Genomic DNA, 16,617 nt, shown 5'->3' with positions numbered 1-16,617 from the left:
GCAATCCCAGCATGCGGAAGGTAGAGACAACTGAATCAGGAGTTCAAAGTCAGCCTAGGCTACATGAATCCCTATCTTTTGAACAAAACAAAACAGAAAACAAAAAACAAAAACAAAATCAACTTTGTTTCCCCATTTTGAAAAGAAGAAATGAAGACTTCTATGTGAAAACATAGTTTATTCTCTCATCCAGACATCTGTATTTTACTTTTACAAAATAGCAGACAAAATTTGGTTCTTGACAGTAGTACAGAATATCCGATATTGAAATATATATTATAGCACTTGAGTTATAAACACACAGCAAAGGCATTATCACTTTACAGCCACCATGTTTTTTCATACACTTGGGATCTCACTGGGAAATAAACATTGCTTTTGGCTTAAATAAATAAATAGTCTTGGATGCTTTTTGTAGCTACAAAAGCCAGTCTGAAACTACCACTGTCTACAAAAGTGATAGGCTTTAGCATACAGTTTTGCTACCATGCCATAAGAAGACTTAACTACAGGAAGCCAGAGGGACTGATCACTTCAGTGCAGCTGCGGTGGCTCTACCTAACCATGGCTCGAAGGTGCGCGCTATGGGAGTCCAGAATCAGCATTGCTTCTGAACCCCCAGCCGGTGGATTCTTTAGGGTCCAGCCATTTTGTGATGTGGGTTAGAGCGAGGTCCACCAGTCACTAACTATGATAGAGAGAAGCAGCATAGGGGCTTTCTTCATCCCTGAAAAACAGAAATACAGCAGAAATCAGTGTACTGACAACTGTACTCAGAAACATACACACATGATTTACTATCCATTTGCCAAAGAAGAGCAGAAATAGACTGACATAGCATTGTGTGTGCCTTGGGAGCCAGGTGATGGTCATGTTCAGGTGAACTTTCTTCCCTCTTCTTACTACGGGACACTCAGTTATCAGAAAAAACAATAGCATTTGCTTATATAATATTTGAATATATTAATGATATTCTAAATTATTTGTTGTCTATATTCCTCTTCTTTCTCAAAACAATTTGAAAGCCAGGAGTGGGGGTTGGGGATTTAGCTCAGTGGTAGAGCACTTGCCTAGCAAGCGCAAGGCCCTGGGTTCGATCCTCAGCTCAAAAAAAAAAAAAAAGCCAGGAGTGGTAGCTCATGCCAGTTGGAAGGCTGAGACAGAGGATAGCCAAGACTTTGAGGCCAACTGAACTACAATGAGACACTGTATTTATTCAAAAATAAATGAATAAATGAAAATAAAAAGGACTTGAAGTCTATATGATAACTGGTATGTATTATAAAATAGAAATTTTAAAACAAGGACTAAGAAATCAATATATTAACCATAAAAAAAAAAAAAGACACAGTAGTTGAACCTTGGTATCAATTTTACTTACAAAAAAAAAAAAAAAAAAAAGGAAACAGTAGTTTGTGACCCTTCATGAAATCATACAGAAAGAAAAAACCCATTATACATAAAGAGAAAGGTTTGCCCTAGGGTCAAATTTAAACTGCTCAGAAGGAATCTTAGGGGAATCCTGGTAAACAGCAGCAATGTCTTGACAAGCATTATAAGAATCAGTATTTTGGGAGCTGGAGAGGTGGCTCAGTAGTTTAGAGTACCAACTGCTCTTCCAGAGGACCCAGGTTCAATTCCCAACACCTACATGGCAGCTCACAACTGTCTATAGCTCCAGTCCCAGGAGATCCAGCATCCTCACACACACATGTAGGCAAAACACCAATGCACATTAAAATAAAAATAAATAAATAATAAAAAACAAAACCAGGAATCAGTATTTTATGTCTTCTCCAGGGCACTGCTTCCCTTGGAGGTGTCATGAGATGTTCTAGTTCCTGTTGCTATCTCAGACCACTAGCTGGACAGCAGTCCTAGGCAGAGAAGCAAACTATCTATGCAAAATAACGGAGCCAGAGGTAGGGACTCAGCCCATGGAGTGGGTAGCAGCTCCACCTAGATTCATTTTGTTTTGTTTTGTTTTTAAGTTTTATTTATTTATTATGTATACAGAAGAGGGCGCTAGATCTCATTACAGATGGTTGTGAGCCACCATGTGGTTGCTGGGAATTGAACTCAGGACCTCTGGAAGAGCAGTCGGTGCTCTTAACCTCTGAGCCATCTCTCCAGCCCCTACCTAGATTCATAAAGATGCCTTTCTAGGGCCGAGGAGACAGATGGCTGTCCATAAAGTACTTGCTGCACAAGCATGAGACCCTGAGTTCAATCCCCAGCACCCACAGAAAACACCAGGCATGGTGGCAGATTCATAATGATCCTGGTGCTGGAGAGGCAGAGCCAGGGGTATTCCCCAAATGGCCAACCTAGCCTACTTAGTCACTTCCAAAAGATGCAGTCTCAAAAATACAAGGCAGACAGGATCCTGAAGAAAGGCATCCAAAGTTGACCTCTGATCACCACACAAACACACACACACACACACACACACACACACACACACACACACATCACACACATTCTACCACTAAGATAGATTTTTCCAACAAGAACAGCATAGGAGTATTGGTCCAGACTCTGACACCTCTACCAGGAACCTTCACCTGTTCTCTTCTTTGAGTTTCCTGGCTGCCTGTGTTGATAGCTTAATCTGTAAGTCAAGTCTCTGCAGGAAATCTCTGGCAGACACTTCCTCGGGCTGTTCAGGTTCGGGATCTGGGTCCTGAGGGCTGGGAGGAGGAAGTTCTTCCCCAGCCAACACAGGCTCCTCTTCATGACAAAAACTGCTGTCAACAGTTTCCTTTTCTGGAGAATCAATGGAGTTAAGTCCATTAAAGAGCAAAGGCTTCTCTGATAGAATTGGGATGCTCAAGGTCTTCTTCAGAAATATACAGTCATTGGTAAACAGTTTATTGGCCCTTTTAATCTGTTCCATCTAAAACACACAAAAATGAAAAGAAACACAGAGTTACATACAACTAAGTTCCAGAGCTGAAATTAATATATATAAACTTGGGACTGTACATATTCATAAACAATTGTGTGCAGTGCTGCGCTGGCTGGTTTATGGCAACTTGACACAAACTAGGGTCACTTGGGAAGAGGGACTCTCAATCGACAAACGATGCTTCCATCAGACTTTCCCGTAGACAGTCTGTACTACATTTTCTTGATTAGTGATTGAGGTAGGTGGGCCCATCCCACAGGGGTGGTGCCACCCCTAGGCAGGTGGTCCTGGATGACAGAAGCAGGCTGAGGAAGCCATGAGGAACAAGCCAGTAAGCAGTGCTCCTCCGTGGCTTCTGATCAGTTCCTGCCTCCAGTTCCTGGCCTGACTTCCTTTGATGATGGAGCATAACCTGAAATCAACTCTGCCCCCAACAAGTTGTTTTTTGATCATGGTGTTTATCACATCAATAAAAACTCTTCAGCAAACGCTTTCTCTGCATTCTAGAATCTTTCCCTCTGCAAGGAACTCCTGTTATTTCAAAAATAACATGAAAGTCATTTCCTCCTATACAAGCAGATTTGTTTGTTTTGTTGGGGGCTTTTTGTTGTTTGGTTGGTTGGGGGGGGGGGGTTGTTTGTCTGTTTGAGATGGGATCTCATGTCACCCAGGTTGGCCTTGAACTTACTATGAAGCTGAGCATGACTCTGAACTTCTGACTCTCCCCCACCTCCCTAGTGCTAACATCATGTGACATCATAGCTGGTTTATATAATGCTTGGGATCAGATCTGGAGCTTCTTCAATGCCAGGCAAGCACCCTACCAACTGAGCCGCATCCCCTGCCCTCTGCAGGCAGCTTCTAACATACACTGTTGCCTCAATGAGACACCTTCTATCAGTGGCCCTTAACCACTGAAACATAAAGATGTAGAATTTTAATCACTTATTTGTTTATTCAAAAAGCGCTTTTTATTATTTTGTATGTATGGGTGTTTTTTGCCTGAGTGTATGTATGTGTACCACATGCATGCAGTTCCCTTGGAGGCCAGAAGAGGGCATGAGATCCTGTGAAACTACCATTACAGAAGGTTGTGAGCCACCATGTGGGTGCTGGGAATCAAATCCAGGTCCTCTGGAAGAACAGCTACTGAGCCATCTCTCCAGCCCCTTTAGGACTAACTTAATTCTTTTTTTTTTTTTTTAAGATTTATTTATTTATTATGTATACAGTGTTCTGCCTGCATGTATCTCTGCAGGCCAGAAGAAGGCACCAGATCTCACTACAGGTGGTTGTGAGCCACCATGTGGTTGCTGGGAATTGAACTCAGGACCTCACGCTCTTAACCACTGAGCCATCTCTTCCAGCCTCTAACTTAATTCTTATTTGAACATTTCTGTTACCTGGCTTTTTTAAAAAGTCTTTCTATTAATACACTCTTACTTGTAGAGATCCCTATATCTCTGGAATTCTGCTTGGTAAATTAATAGGCCCAGGAGGTGGTAGAGACATGTGTCTGAGCAGAATGTCAAAGAATGTTGTAGGCTAGAGCTACAACCATGGAGAAGGACCTCTCAAAGAAAGGGGGCTCCAGTTTTTATCCTTCTGACTTCAAATGGGCCTTAAAGAATTAGTACCTGAGGGTCAGGTGTGAAAAGGAGATGTGGGACATTTTACAAATAGTGTGGCATTCTTTTACCCTACAAAGTGCAAATAGTCACTTTACAAATAAAAGAAACATGGTTCACCAAGATTATGCACATGTGAGTGGCAGGTGAAAACCTGGATGCAGCTTTATTACCTCTGACTCTCACAGCCTATGGAGGCTTTCCCCAACCCACAGAGGTGGGAAAGGGGTGAAATGGAGACTAGAACCTACACCTCACTCATAACCCTCATGATGGCTCTGCAGTCTAGCTCTCTTTACCAATGAGGAGACGGAGAAGCTAGCAGCCTAAGTTTACAACACTGGTGAACACAGAGAGAGCTCACACTAATGGCTCTCAGCTTGGTCAAGAACATCTCTTGCTACCTGCTCTACTGTGGTGTGTCTACACATCCCCAGACCAGCCTGGGAACTTGCACCAGGATGGGCACCTCACAGACACTGTAGCAGTTCACTTACACACAACTCATTTGTAAGCTCGTGAAACAGCCTGACTGACTGGGTTCAAATTCCTCCCTGACTATTTGAACTGCCTGTGTGACTTATCTCACACAGTTGTAAAACAGGCACCATCTGTAACAATGGGGTTGCAAGGATTAAATGAATTTATGTTAATATATATACATATACGTGTATAGATAAAGTGTGTGTGTGTGTGTATGTGTGTGTAGAGAGAGAGAGAGATTAATGGAAAATATTGTCACCCCCTACTGGGTACTTTATTAACATCTATGTACATATGAAATGATGTATGTATGTATGTATTGTGTATTGTGTGCCTATCCATCTGTCTACACTCTATCCAAACTATCCATGCAAACCAAGAAACTGAGGCACAAAGAGATGATTGGTTTAACAGGCACATACAACACTATAGATGTCTGATCTGGGATTTTTGTCTGACTCAAATCTGGAATCAAATTTTCGAAGGCTTTTAGTTGATTTTTAATTTAAAAAAATCACATTTCTATTTCCAAGAATCTAAAGAAAAAATTCAAATAAATGGGCCCCCATTCCTCCTGCCTTGTTTTCTTTTGTTTTGTTTGTTTGGTTTTGTAACCAGGTTTCGATATATATATAGCCCTAGCTCTGCTTGAACTGACTGCCTCAGTCTCCTGAGTGTTAGGAGCACATGGTACTTCAACAGCCTTTCTTGCCTTCTGATAAGGAGAAGCCATGAAAATAGTACTCACTACAGGAAGCTTTCTCTTTTGATCCTCACCATCATCATCATCATCATATCCTCTATCTCCATGAGACCAGATACGTGACTGGGTCCCACTACATAACCTTGGAAATTATTGGCCCAGGACTCACAATGTAGATTAGGCTGGTGTTGAACTCAGAGAGATCTCCTGTCTTTACTTCCTGAATTTCAGGATTTAAAGTGTGCACCATCAAGCCTTTTTTTCTTAAAAAGGAAAAAAAAAAAACTTATAAAAAAGAAGGTAAGGGGTTGGGGATTTAGCTCAGTGGTAGAGCGCTTGCCTAGCAAGCACAAGGCCCTGGGTTTGATCCTCAGCTCCACAAAAAAAAAAAGAAAGAAAGAAAGAAAGAAAGAAAGAAAGAAAGAGAGGGAGGGAGGGAGGGAGGGAGGGAGGGAGGGAGGGAAAGAAAGAAAGAAAGAAAGAAAGAAAGAAAGAAAGAAAGAAAGAAAGAAAGAAAGAAAGAAAAGGAAGTTAAGTGGTGGTCTGGTTTCCAGGAGATGGAAATTGAAAAGGAGAGCGCATGCTAGCTAGGGGCGTTTTAGAGACAAAATTAAAATCTAAATATCCCAAGTACCTCTGGTTAGTACAGGGTCAGATTTGAGAGAATTCAACAACTTGAAAACTTTGTCCATGGAGACTGAGGTATATTCCAAGCTGCACACTCGTGGGTCCCTAATGTCCAGCTCCTCCCATCTCCCTTGGCATACAAGCTCCAAAGACAGACTCCTCCAGAATGGCATGGGTCACTCCCACACTCGCAATGTCACCATGCCCGGGCTTCGTGACACTCCACTTCATCCTAGAAGGCTGGCATTTGCTGGCACTGTGGGGGGAATGTTCTCTCCCCTGCAGGAGAGAGAAGAGCTGGAGCCACTGTCTGTCATCCTGCCACCAGGTGGGACCTGATATTGATGCCACCTTGAAAGATGGCATGTGGATCACAGCCTGAAGCTAGAGTATCCCAGACCTTCCATTTCCATAAGTGAAAATAAACCCCATTTTTTATTTGGCTTGGTGTTTTGTTTTCTTTGTTTTTATTTTGTTTGTTAATTAAAAACAAATCTTCTGGGCTGGAGAGATGGCTCAGAGGTTAAGAGCACTGGCTGCTCTTCCAGAGGTCCTGAGTTCAATTCCCAGCAACCACATGGTACCATCTGTAATGAGATCTGGCATGCAGTGCAGGCATAAATGCAGGCAGAACACTGTATACATAATAAATAAATAAATCTTAACAAAAAACAAAAAACAAATCTTTTTTCTTCCTTTACTTTTTAAAATTGTGTGTGTATGTGTGTGTATATGTGTGTATGTATGTGTATGTGTGTGTATGTGTATGTGTGTATGTGTATGTGTGTGTGTTTGTGTTTGTATGTGTGTATGTATGTGTGTGTATGTGTATGTGTGTGTGCATGTGTGTGTACATGTGTGTACGTATGTATGTGTGTGTATGTGCGTGGATGTGTGTGTGCGTGTGCGTGTGCATGTGTGTGTGTGTGTGTGTGCTCAAAGAAGCCAGAGGTGTTGGACCCCCTGGAGCTGTAGTTGTCACCCAACAACAAGGGGTTGTGAGCCACCTGCTGAGGGTGGCATTTGAACTCAGGTCCTCTAGAAGAGCAGTAGATGCTCTTAACCAGCCCCCAAAACAATTTTTTTTAAGTCTAAATACACATTCAAGACTGAAGAGATGGTTCTGTGGTTAAGAGCACGGACTGCTTCCCAGAGGACACAGGCACTGACATGCTGCTAACTCCAGTTCCAGAAGGTCCAAAACACTCTGTGGACTCTGAATGTACATGGTGCTTGCACAAACATACAAGAAGGAAAAACACCACATACATAAAATTTCCGAAATTGTTTAAATAAATAAATGCATATTTAGTACAGGAGATGGGAAGAGGGTAAGAATTCTCTATCATTAGAAGTTTTATCTTCCCAGGGAAGTGGTGGCACACACCTTTAATCCCAGCACTGAGAGGAAGAGCCAGGCGGATCTCTGTGAGTTCAAGGCCAGCCTGGTCTACAGAGCGAGATCCAGGAAAGGCTCAAAGCTACACAGAGAAACCCTGTCTCGAGGAAAAAAAAAAAAAAAGTTTTATCTTCTTTGAAGTAAGCATATATAAAGATAATATTCAGTGAGTAAAGAAAAGTCACTTGCTGTGGAAACCTGGTGACCTGAATAACAACCTTGGAACCCATGTAAAAGGTAGAAAGAGAGAATTGACTGCATAATGTTGTCCTCCGACGCCACATAGGTGCTGTGGCATGTGCATCCATGCACATACACAATGATAATATTAATATTAGTAATTATTAAAAATTAATTTTTCCATGTAAATAAATCACTTGGGTAACATCATAGTTGTTACTGACAAGAAGTTTTAAAAATAGAACTACCCCATGACCCAGTTGTAGCACTCAAGTACAGACACAAAGAAATCAAGTCCAAACAACAGAAACACCTGCACACCCATGTTAGCATGAGTACTCACAATAGCCAAGTTATGCGATTGGCCTAAGTGGCCATCAACAGATGAATGGCTAGGACACAGAAATGTGGTGCTACTGCACAATGGAGTTTTATTCAACCATAAGGAAAAAAGAAATCATGTCGTTTGCAGGAAAATGGATGGAACTTGGAGGTCCTTACATAAAGAGAAATAAGCCAGACTGAGAAAGACAGATACCCTGTGCAGATTCAAAAGGAGAAAGACATGGAAACAGAAGAGGGGAGAAAAGTCCCAGCAGGAGAGAACAGGGGACAGGACAGGGGAATGAGAAGGGGATATGATCAGAGTACGCTGTATGAATGCATGAAAATGTCAGAGGAAACCCATGGTTTTGTACCATTAGCATGTGATCATAAAAATAAGATTAAAAGGGTTTTCAGAAAGCAATGCTCTTGATTGTATTCTTGATGAGCAATGGCTTGCACCAACAGCATTGTCTCCAGACTAGGTTTACCTAATGTCAAAGCGTGGCACCAGCCACGCAAGGAGCACTAGTTCCGCTGCAGAGCGGAGAAAGTAGCACAGCTTGGGAACAAGCGTCCAGCCATGGTAAAGAAACAGGAATACATGGCGTCCTGTCGTTCCACTAAGGTCAAGTGTAGAAGCTGGAGTTTATTTGGAATGTGCTAAGAAGCCCTTGGACAGGCGTGGTGATACAAAACCTGTAATCTCAGTGCTTGGGGCCAAGGAAGGAAGAACCCTGCAACTTCAAAGCTAGCCCTGGCTACATACACTGTGGGGTTGAGGCTAGCCTATGATACACAGTGAAACTCTGTCTCAAAAAATGTGAGAGTGGGGTGGGAGAGGGAGGGTATAGTTCAGTTGATAGAGTTTTTGTTAGCATGCTTGAGTCCTAGGTTCAGTCTCTGGCCATGTTTCTACTAGGCATGGTAGCACATGTCTGTAACCCTAGAACATGTGTATCTGTAATCTCAGCACTTAGGAGGTGAAGGGTTAGAAGTTAAAGCCCATACTAGCTCCATAAACCACAGTTGAGTTTGAGCCTGGGATACATGAGACCCTGTCTCAATAATCCAACAAAACAAAACAGAAAGATAGATCCTGAAGGGTGAAGGAGGAAGAGATGTGATCTAATTATAGTTAAAGATCATCAGTTATAAACAAAAACAGAAAACTACTCTGGAGTTGTGGGGACCTTCGCAGCAGCACCTGTGTGCTGGATAATCCAGGCCACAGAAGATGCTCTACCTTGTGAGGAATGCTTTCTATTTCCATCTGAATACAGGTCTGGAAATTTCACCTCACAGGAAAGTAAGACAGCTCATGATCCAGCCAAGGAAGAGCTGGAAAGCTCATTTCCACAGGTCCCTGGCTCCTCACAGCCATTCAAACCTGGGAACAGAAAGTGTGACCTTTCAAAGTGACAGAATGAGTTTCTTTTTCTCAGGAATGGAAGGTTTAGCAATCGACCACTTTCATCCTCTCCTAGCCAGGTGTGAGCAGTGTGACCCAATGAGATCAGCCTACCACCTGGTCACTAAGAAACAGACTGGAAAAAGTCATGCAATGATTATCTCTGTAAATAGTAAATGATTATCTGTGACATGTTCCATTCCAGGTGTTAGTGGAAACCAGAACCTTCCCATCACCATGTGTTTGTTCATGGAGGGAAAGGTAGCTTGTTTATCCTTCCTCATTCTCAAAAGAATATATGAAATCCACTTGCAGGAAATGCCCCCAAAAGGGTAATATATGTCAGAATATATATTATCCATCTCCTGGAACTGGAGAACGGTGAATGGGTGAAATGGGTCTGGAGCTATCTTTGGGGTGAAAGAACTTTCTGAAATTGAATGGTGTCAAGGACTTCACAATTGTAAACTGGGTGAATTTTGTGCTCTATAATTATACCTCAGGGATAGTGTTTGAGGGAGGAAAAAAAACACATGAAAAACTATTAAAACCCCAAATTACAGGTTACCTTGCCAGCCCTTCCACTCTGGGTACCACTATCACAGTGGACAACCTGGACCATAAGCCTGACCCTCAGGACTCCTCTTCCTGACCACACCACGTTCTCCCAGCAAGGGAACTTTTATGTGGGGACATGCGGAGCAACTCAGCTTAGCAGCTAAATGGAGCAATGGGATGACCTGGGGCTAAATCTGATTGAAAACAGACACAGTGGCCTATTATCTCAGCATTCAGGTAGCAGGAGCAGGGAGATCAATTTAAGCGTTTCTCTGATACAGAGTGAGTCCCAGACTCTGTCAAAGAAGGAAGGGGGCGTATGCAAATACATCTCCTTTGCTGCCTCCTTCCTATCTGTAGTTCCTATGCTGTCCTCTAGTTTTTCCAAGGTTTCCAAATAGAACATTCTAAGTGGTAACTTAGAGCTCTGACCAATTTCCCCAGAGGCTTAAATACAGCAGGGAGGGACCAGGATGCTGGGGGGAAAAAAACAATAGCTAAATCGAGAGCCAGAGCGAAGGAAGGGGCCTGCGTGTCTCGGTAGAAACAAACACTTTCAGGGACATTCCAGCCCCAGCAAGCTTAGTCTGAGGCTCAGAGAGCAGTTAATGGTTTTCTCAAGCAGCCCTCCAATGGTTTCGGTTTCCCAGAACCACTTCCTCAAACTCTACAAGAGATGCCTAAATGAGTGGGTCACTCACAAATGGAGGAGGGGAGAGCACACCCATACAGCGCACACCAGCAGCTGCAGCTGGGAGACAGAGCTGCTCTTTCCTGGGGAATGGTTCATGCCTACAACCCCAAGCCCCGAAATGGAGGCAGAAGGATCAGGAGTTCAAGGCCAGTGTGGGCCACGTAGTAGTTTCAAGAATAGCCGGGGCTACCAGACATCTTATCTCAAAAGAAACAAAAAATGAGGGTCTACAAGATGGCTCAGTAGTTAAAGGCACTTGCCACCAAGTAAGACCACCTCAGATGGATCTCTGGGACCCACGTGATGGAAAGAGAAAGCTGACTCCTGTAAGCTGAACTCTGACCTCCACTCACACACAGAGGTGTATGTCATACCTCTCCCCACAACCCAAAGGAGTAAATGCCATTTGATATCTATTTATTTTGTGTGTATTGCCTGCATGTATATATGGGTACCATGTGCATGCCTGACGCCCAAAGAGGTCAGAAGACGGTATCAGATCCCCTAGAACTACATAGAGATGGTTGTGAGTCGTCATGTATGTGCTGACAACCAAACCCAAGTCCTCTGCAAGAACAACAAGTATTCTTAACCACTGGGCCATCTCTCCAACCCTGCTAATCAATTCTTGCAGTTCACATCTTCAGCAGGCTGTGTCCTCTCTTAGCCCCAACCCAGGATCCTACCTTCCAGAGCCTGCTTAACTCCTGGGGCAAAAATCTCATTCCAATCCAACTTTCTGTGGACTGGGTCCACGTGTATGTGGAAGACCCATCAGGTGCCCTGGTGTCTAACACGGGCCTCAAATAACCCAGGTCCCATCCAAGTAAAGGAAGAAATAATAACTATGAGTTATTAGTGGCTCGTTGAAGAAAGGAGACTGTGGAAATGTCCTACTTTCTAACTCACTGGAGGAAGAACTGGGCCTATTCAACCTGGCTCAAGTCTTGAACAGAATTCTTCTTACAAGAGGCAAATGTCTAGGTCAGATACACTCAAGAGAAACAGTAAACAAGTCAGAACACACAAACATGGCCATCTTTCTGACATTATGACTGATGCTGGATCAATAAAGTTCATACTCAAGAACCATGCAATCAGGTTTCCAAAAAAAAAAAAAATCCATAATGTTTTAAGTTGGTTTATAATCTTACACTAAGTCACATTCACAGCTGGTTTGCATGTGGTCCTGGGCTACAGTTTAGACACACTTGACAGCCTATCAACAGATCACCCAGAACCTGGCCACGTCTCACCTCTCCCGTCCTTCACTGCTTTGATCCAAGTTACCAGTCTAGTACATCTGGATCACTCCGGAAGCCTTCATCCTATCCTGTCTCTCCTCAGTCCTGGTCCATAGAGTCTATTATCAAAACAGCAGCCAGAATGACCCTTTACCGTCGGGCCTGCTGGCACATACCACCACTCCAGAGGCTGAGGCAGGATGACAGATGCAAGGTCAGACTGGGATCATACAGGGAATCCTTGTCTCCAAACAAAACCCACCTGTGTTGGTGAGTTTTATGTCAATTTGACACAAGCTAGAGTCAGTGGGAAAAGGGACTCCAGATTGAGAAAATGTCTCTTCTAAGATTGGCCTATATAGGAGCCAGGTGGTGGTGGTGCACGCCTTTAATCCAAGCTCTCAGAAGGCAGAGGCAGGGGGATCTCTGAGTTTGAGGCCAGTCTGGTCTACAGCGTGAGATCCAGGACAGGCACCAAAACTACACAAGAAACCCTGTCTTGAAAAAGCAAAAACAAAACAAAACAAAACAAAATTAAATTAAATTTAAAAAAAAAAAAAAAACAGGGGTGAGTTTGCCTTTAAGAGAACATCTAGCAATGTATGAATGAGAACAGAAAGGTCAGTATCTGGTGGGTAAAGCACAGGGGTGCTGCTAAGTATCCTACACTGCACAGGACCACCTCCTGAAACATGGAGTCTCCCCATCTGTATCAACAGAGTTTACCATACTGATGCACACCTGTACTCTAGCAGGTCAAAGATCAGGAGCTCAAGGTCATCCTCACCTACATAGGGAGTTTGAGGACAACCTGGGCTACATGAGACCCTGGCTTGAAAAAAATAAATAAAAACAATAGTGCTGAGGTTGAGAAGTCATGGTCTAGACTTCTTGTAACCATAGATGGAGTGCCTAATTTATTATACCTGACTCTAACACATTAGAACCAGAAGTTAGGGGCTGGAGAGACACTGCAGCAGTTAAGAGCACTGGCTGTTCTACCCTGGACCAGGATTTTTATTCTCAGTCACCCCCCTGGTGACTCCAGTCCCAGGGGGATCCAAGGCCCTGTTCTTGCCACCACAGGCACCAGGCATGCATGTGGTACACACACATACATGCAGGCAAAACACCCCTGCACATAAAATAAATAACATTTTAAAAAATATAAAATCGGAAACCTTTATAAAAGTAATGAAGATCTATGTTATACTTGAATAAGAAAGGGTAATAAGGTTAAAAGTAACAGGGCCTACATTAGACAAATCGTAGGTTAGAAGGCATTTGAACAAAAGTGGAGAACTAGGCAAGTGTCTAGCAGACGGCAAGCAATTCAAGAAGAACATGGGTCTCAGAAGAACTGTCAATGGGAAGAGACCACAGGAAGTATGACTCTCTTGGACATCACAGACTCAGAAGTATGCACATACTAGCCAAGATGCACAGAAACCAGACAAAATGACTTTCCTTCTTCAGTGAGCAGGATGCTGAGAGCTCTTGCTAAGAATGCAGATCAGAAGTAATACCTAGAGCAAAGAAAATACTTTTCCCTGTGTTACTTCAAGCAGGTCTAGATGATAACTGTACCTGGAAATACGCTACCCTCTTATCTCTCTTCTCATCAGTAAGAAGATGAACCACACCTGTCTCCCCTAGGCTTCTTAAGAAAGTCAAATTAAATAAGATCAATATGAGAACAAACAGGCTGGCTAGAGAGGTGGCCCTCAGAGCACAGGCTGCTCTTCCAGAGAACCAGGGTTCAATTCCCAGCACACACACATGATGGCTTACAACCCTTTGTAACTCCATTTCCAGGACGCCCTCTTCTGGCCTCCATGGGCACCAGGCACACAGGTGGTGCACATACATGCAGGCAGGCAAAACGCTCACACACAAAAGAATAAAGAAATCATTTTCCTACGAATGGAAACAGGCAAATGTGATGCCTGGCACACAGCAGGTACTCAGCAAAGAGCAGCCACTGAGATTTCTCAGTTCTGCTTTTCGTTGGCTCTGACCCAAACCAGACCCCAAGGATGTGCATGAAAGCAGCTGTACATGTATGTTCACATTAAAACTGCCAAAAAGGGTCTCCAAATGGGTTGATAATGCTCTCGGTAGGCTTAAATGATAGAAAGACTTGCTGGTAAACAAACACCTGGTTAAATATGCAAAATAGGTTACTCTGAAGATACAGACAGGATCATCTTTCTTCCGACTGCTGCCCACGAAGCTTCAGGAAAGAGCCCTGAAAAAGGATACTGAGCTCCAATGTGAAAAGGCTATCACACAGCTCACAGTTAATTATAAGTAATTTTAATGAAAGAACTTCTTCCCTCAGGTTTCCATGATCTTCCCTGAGGTGTAATGCAATATACCCAAGATGCAAACCCTTATAAATTTGTAAAAACACAGCCCTCTAGCTCACCTAGACCTCAGTTCCTGGCTGCTCTTTAGCGACAGGTGTCACGTTCAGGGTTGCCAGTGAGCCCAGGGGTGTAATTTCACTTCTAAATAAAGAAGCAGAATCGATAGAACCAGAACCATCCCGGGGAAGAACTGGACATCCTGACTCATCACAGCCTGTTTACACAGCGTAGCATTCGCATGGGTTTGGCTTTGAGTAAATATGTAGTGAGCTCCGGGTAGCAGAACGGGTAAAGGCAGCTATGGGTCATGCCAAAAACGCGAGCCTCCTTTAGTGTTTTCTCACGCGACAGACACGACCTGAGATTGGCAGAAGACCGTCCCTCTTTGCAGCAGCAGCAGCAGCAGCAGCAGCAGCAGCAGCTTAGACTCCCATTGCAGTTGCAGCAGCGCGCGCCGGGATGCGGCGCGGGGACGCACGGCCTGCTCTCCCCTACCCTCCCTCCGCTCCCCGTCCCCAACCCCGCCCGGAGGCCGCAGACCCGGGCCGCGGAGGCGCGCTCGGCTCACCGTGACTCCGTACTTGAGCGCGATGCCCTGCAGCGTGTCTCCGGCGCGGACCCGGTGCTCCACATGGCGCTCGATGACGCCGGCGCCCAGCGGCGCCCGCACGCTGGCCGTGCTGCCGTACGAGCGGGTCTTGGTACGGGCCAGGCTCAGCGACAGCTCGGCCTCCTCGGGCTCCGAGCCGGAGCGAGAACGCGGCGGCGGGGAGGGAGCCGAGGCCCGGTGCGCACGGAGGCCGCCTTCCCGCGGGGCCGGCGCAGGCGAGAGATCCGCCATGGGTCCTGCCAAGGCCGCCGGGGCGCCGAGCTCGCCAAGGGGGCGGCGCCTCCTCCTCCGCCTCTTCCTCCTCACTGGGGCTGCTGCTGCTGCTGCTGCTGCTGCTGGCCGTGCCGCGGGGGCGGCAGGCGCGAGGCCGAGGCGGGGAGCTGCGGGTCCCGCATGGCGTGCGCCGCCCTCTGAGGCCCGCTTTTCCCGGCACCCGCGCTCCCCGTGCGCCGGGGAGGGGAAAAGGGGAGCCGAGGTCCCGCCGCAGTGTGCGGGTTCTGCGGGAGGAGGCCATGCGGAAGCGGGAGCGCGCTGGGGCCTCTGGGCCTCAGGTAGACCCCAGAACCAACCATGCAGAAAGGAAAGAGCCCGATTGCAGCCTTTGCTGGCCACAGTAGACCCCACCACCACCACCAATCTTTGCTTGCCCTACCGATGGTGCAGCTGGGCCAGCTCCCTCTCCACCCTGGGGGTACGGTTCTTCTGACACCCTCCTCCCAACACACACACACACACACACACACACACACAGCTCCCTCTCCACCCTGGGGGTACGGTTCTTCTGACACCCTCCTCCCAACACACACACACACACGCACACACACACACACACACACACACACACACACACACACACACGCTTGGTACTGGGGGTTGACCCCAGTCTTGTGCATGTTAAGCAAGCGCTCTATCACTGACCTATAATGCCCATCTACACCAATTCTTTCTGTTTAGTTTTTAGGCCTGCTGGGTAGCCGCTTTCTAACCCTTCGGTTGTTTGGGGTTCCTTCTTCTTTGCCAAGCAGTGCCAGTTTAAGGCCTAGACTGTCTTGAGAACCTACCACTATGGTTCATTCTCCTGGCACACTACTTGAAATTTGCTGCCTATGTCTCTGTTACCGGCTTCCTCTTTGACACCCTGAAATCATAACTCCCCTGATGTTATCATTAAACCACCAAAGTCTCTTGTCTATCGTCTGCATCTCAACACCCTCTCCTCAGAGGGCTGCCTCAGAGGGCCTGTGCAGAGCAGAATTGACCGGAACCTTCTGCCCTGAGTTTTGAGAGACACACCCTTGCCATGCCCCCGCCCAACACACACACACCCAGTGCCCCAGGTAGATGTGGAGAATGAGGTGTCGATCGTTGTCTAAAGTTTTAGTATGTTGCTGTACTGACAGACACAAAAGAAACAGGAAACACAACACGAGAAGAGGAGCAGTGCTCCCCACATCATCACTCAGAGGAGCAGTGGTCCTC

General features: G+C 45.3%; 1 protein-coding gene across 4 annotated transcripts; it reads right to left on the bottom strand.

The window, feature by feature from the left end:
- Positions 1-158: 158 nt before the first annotated feature.
- Positions 159-15,918, bottom strand: Lysmd2 (LysM domain containing 2). Of its 4 annotated transcripts, none has more exons than XM_036192986.1 (3): positions 15,097-15,441; positions 2,565-2,896; positions 159-727 (listed from the first exon to the last, which is right to left on the bottom strand). In XM_036192986.1, exons 1-3 carry the CDS (start codon positions 15,367-15,369, stop codon positions 685-687), a joined length of 648 nt encoding a protein of 215 aa, XP_036048879.1. In that variant the 5' UTR covers positions 15,370-15,441; the 3' UTR covers positions 159-684. The 4 variants fall into 4 exon arrangements, with proteins under 4 accessions (XP_036048879.1, XP_036048881.1, XP_036048882.1 ...); XM_036192988.1 differs by lacking the exon at positions 15,097-15,441 and adding an exon at positions 14,887-15,002; XM_036192989.1 differs by lacking the exon at positions 15,097-15,441 and adding an exon at positions 14,588-14,609.
- Positions 15,919-16,617: the final 699 nt, after the last annotated feature.

This window comes from Onychomys torridus, chromosome 7, assembly GCF_903995425.1.
Source record: "Onychomys torridus chromosome 7, mOncTor1.1, whole genome shotgun sequence".
Taxonomy (NCBI): domain Eukaryota; kingdom Metazoa; phylum Chordata; class Mammalia; order Rodentia; family Cricetidae; genus Onychomys; species Onychomys torridus.
The sequence above is the reverse complement of the archived record's forward strand: the minus strand, read 5'-3'. Positions and strand labels throughout refer to the sequence as shown.

Coding starts and splice junctions, on each gene's coding strand:
- Lysmd2 (XM_036192986.1), bottom strand. CDS start 15,369: ATGGCGGATCTCTCGCCTGCGCCGGCCCCGCGGGAAGGCGGCCTCCGT. Junction 2,897..15,096: donor CGCTCAAGTACGGAGTCACG/GTGAGCCGAGCG, acceptor TGTGTGTTTTAG/ATGGAACAGATTAAAAGGGC. Junction 728..2,564: donor AAACTCAAAGAAGAGAACAG/GTGAAGGTTCCT, acceptor TCTGTTTTTCAG/GGATGAAGAAAGCCCCTATG.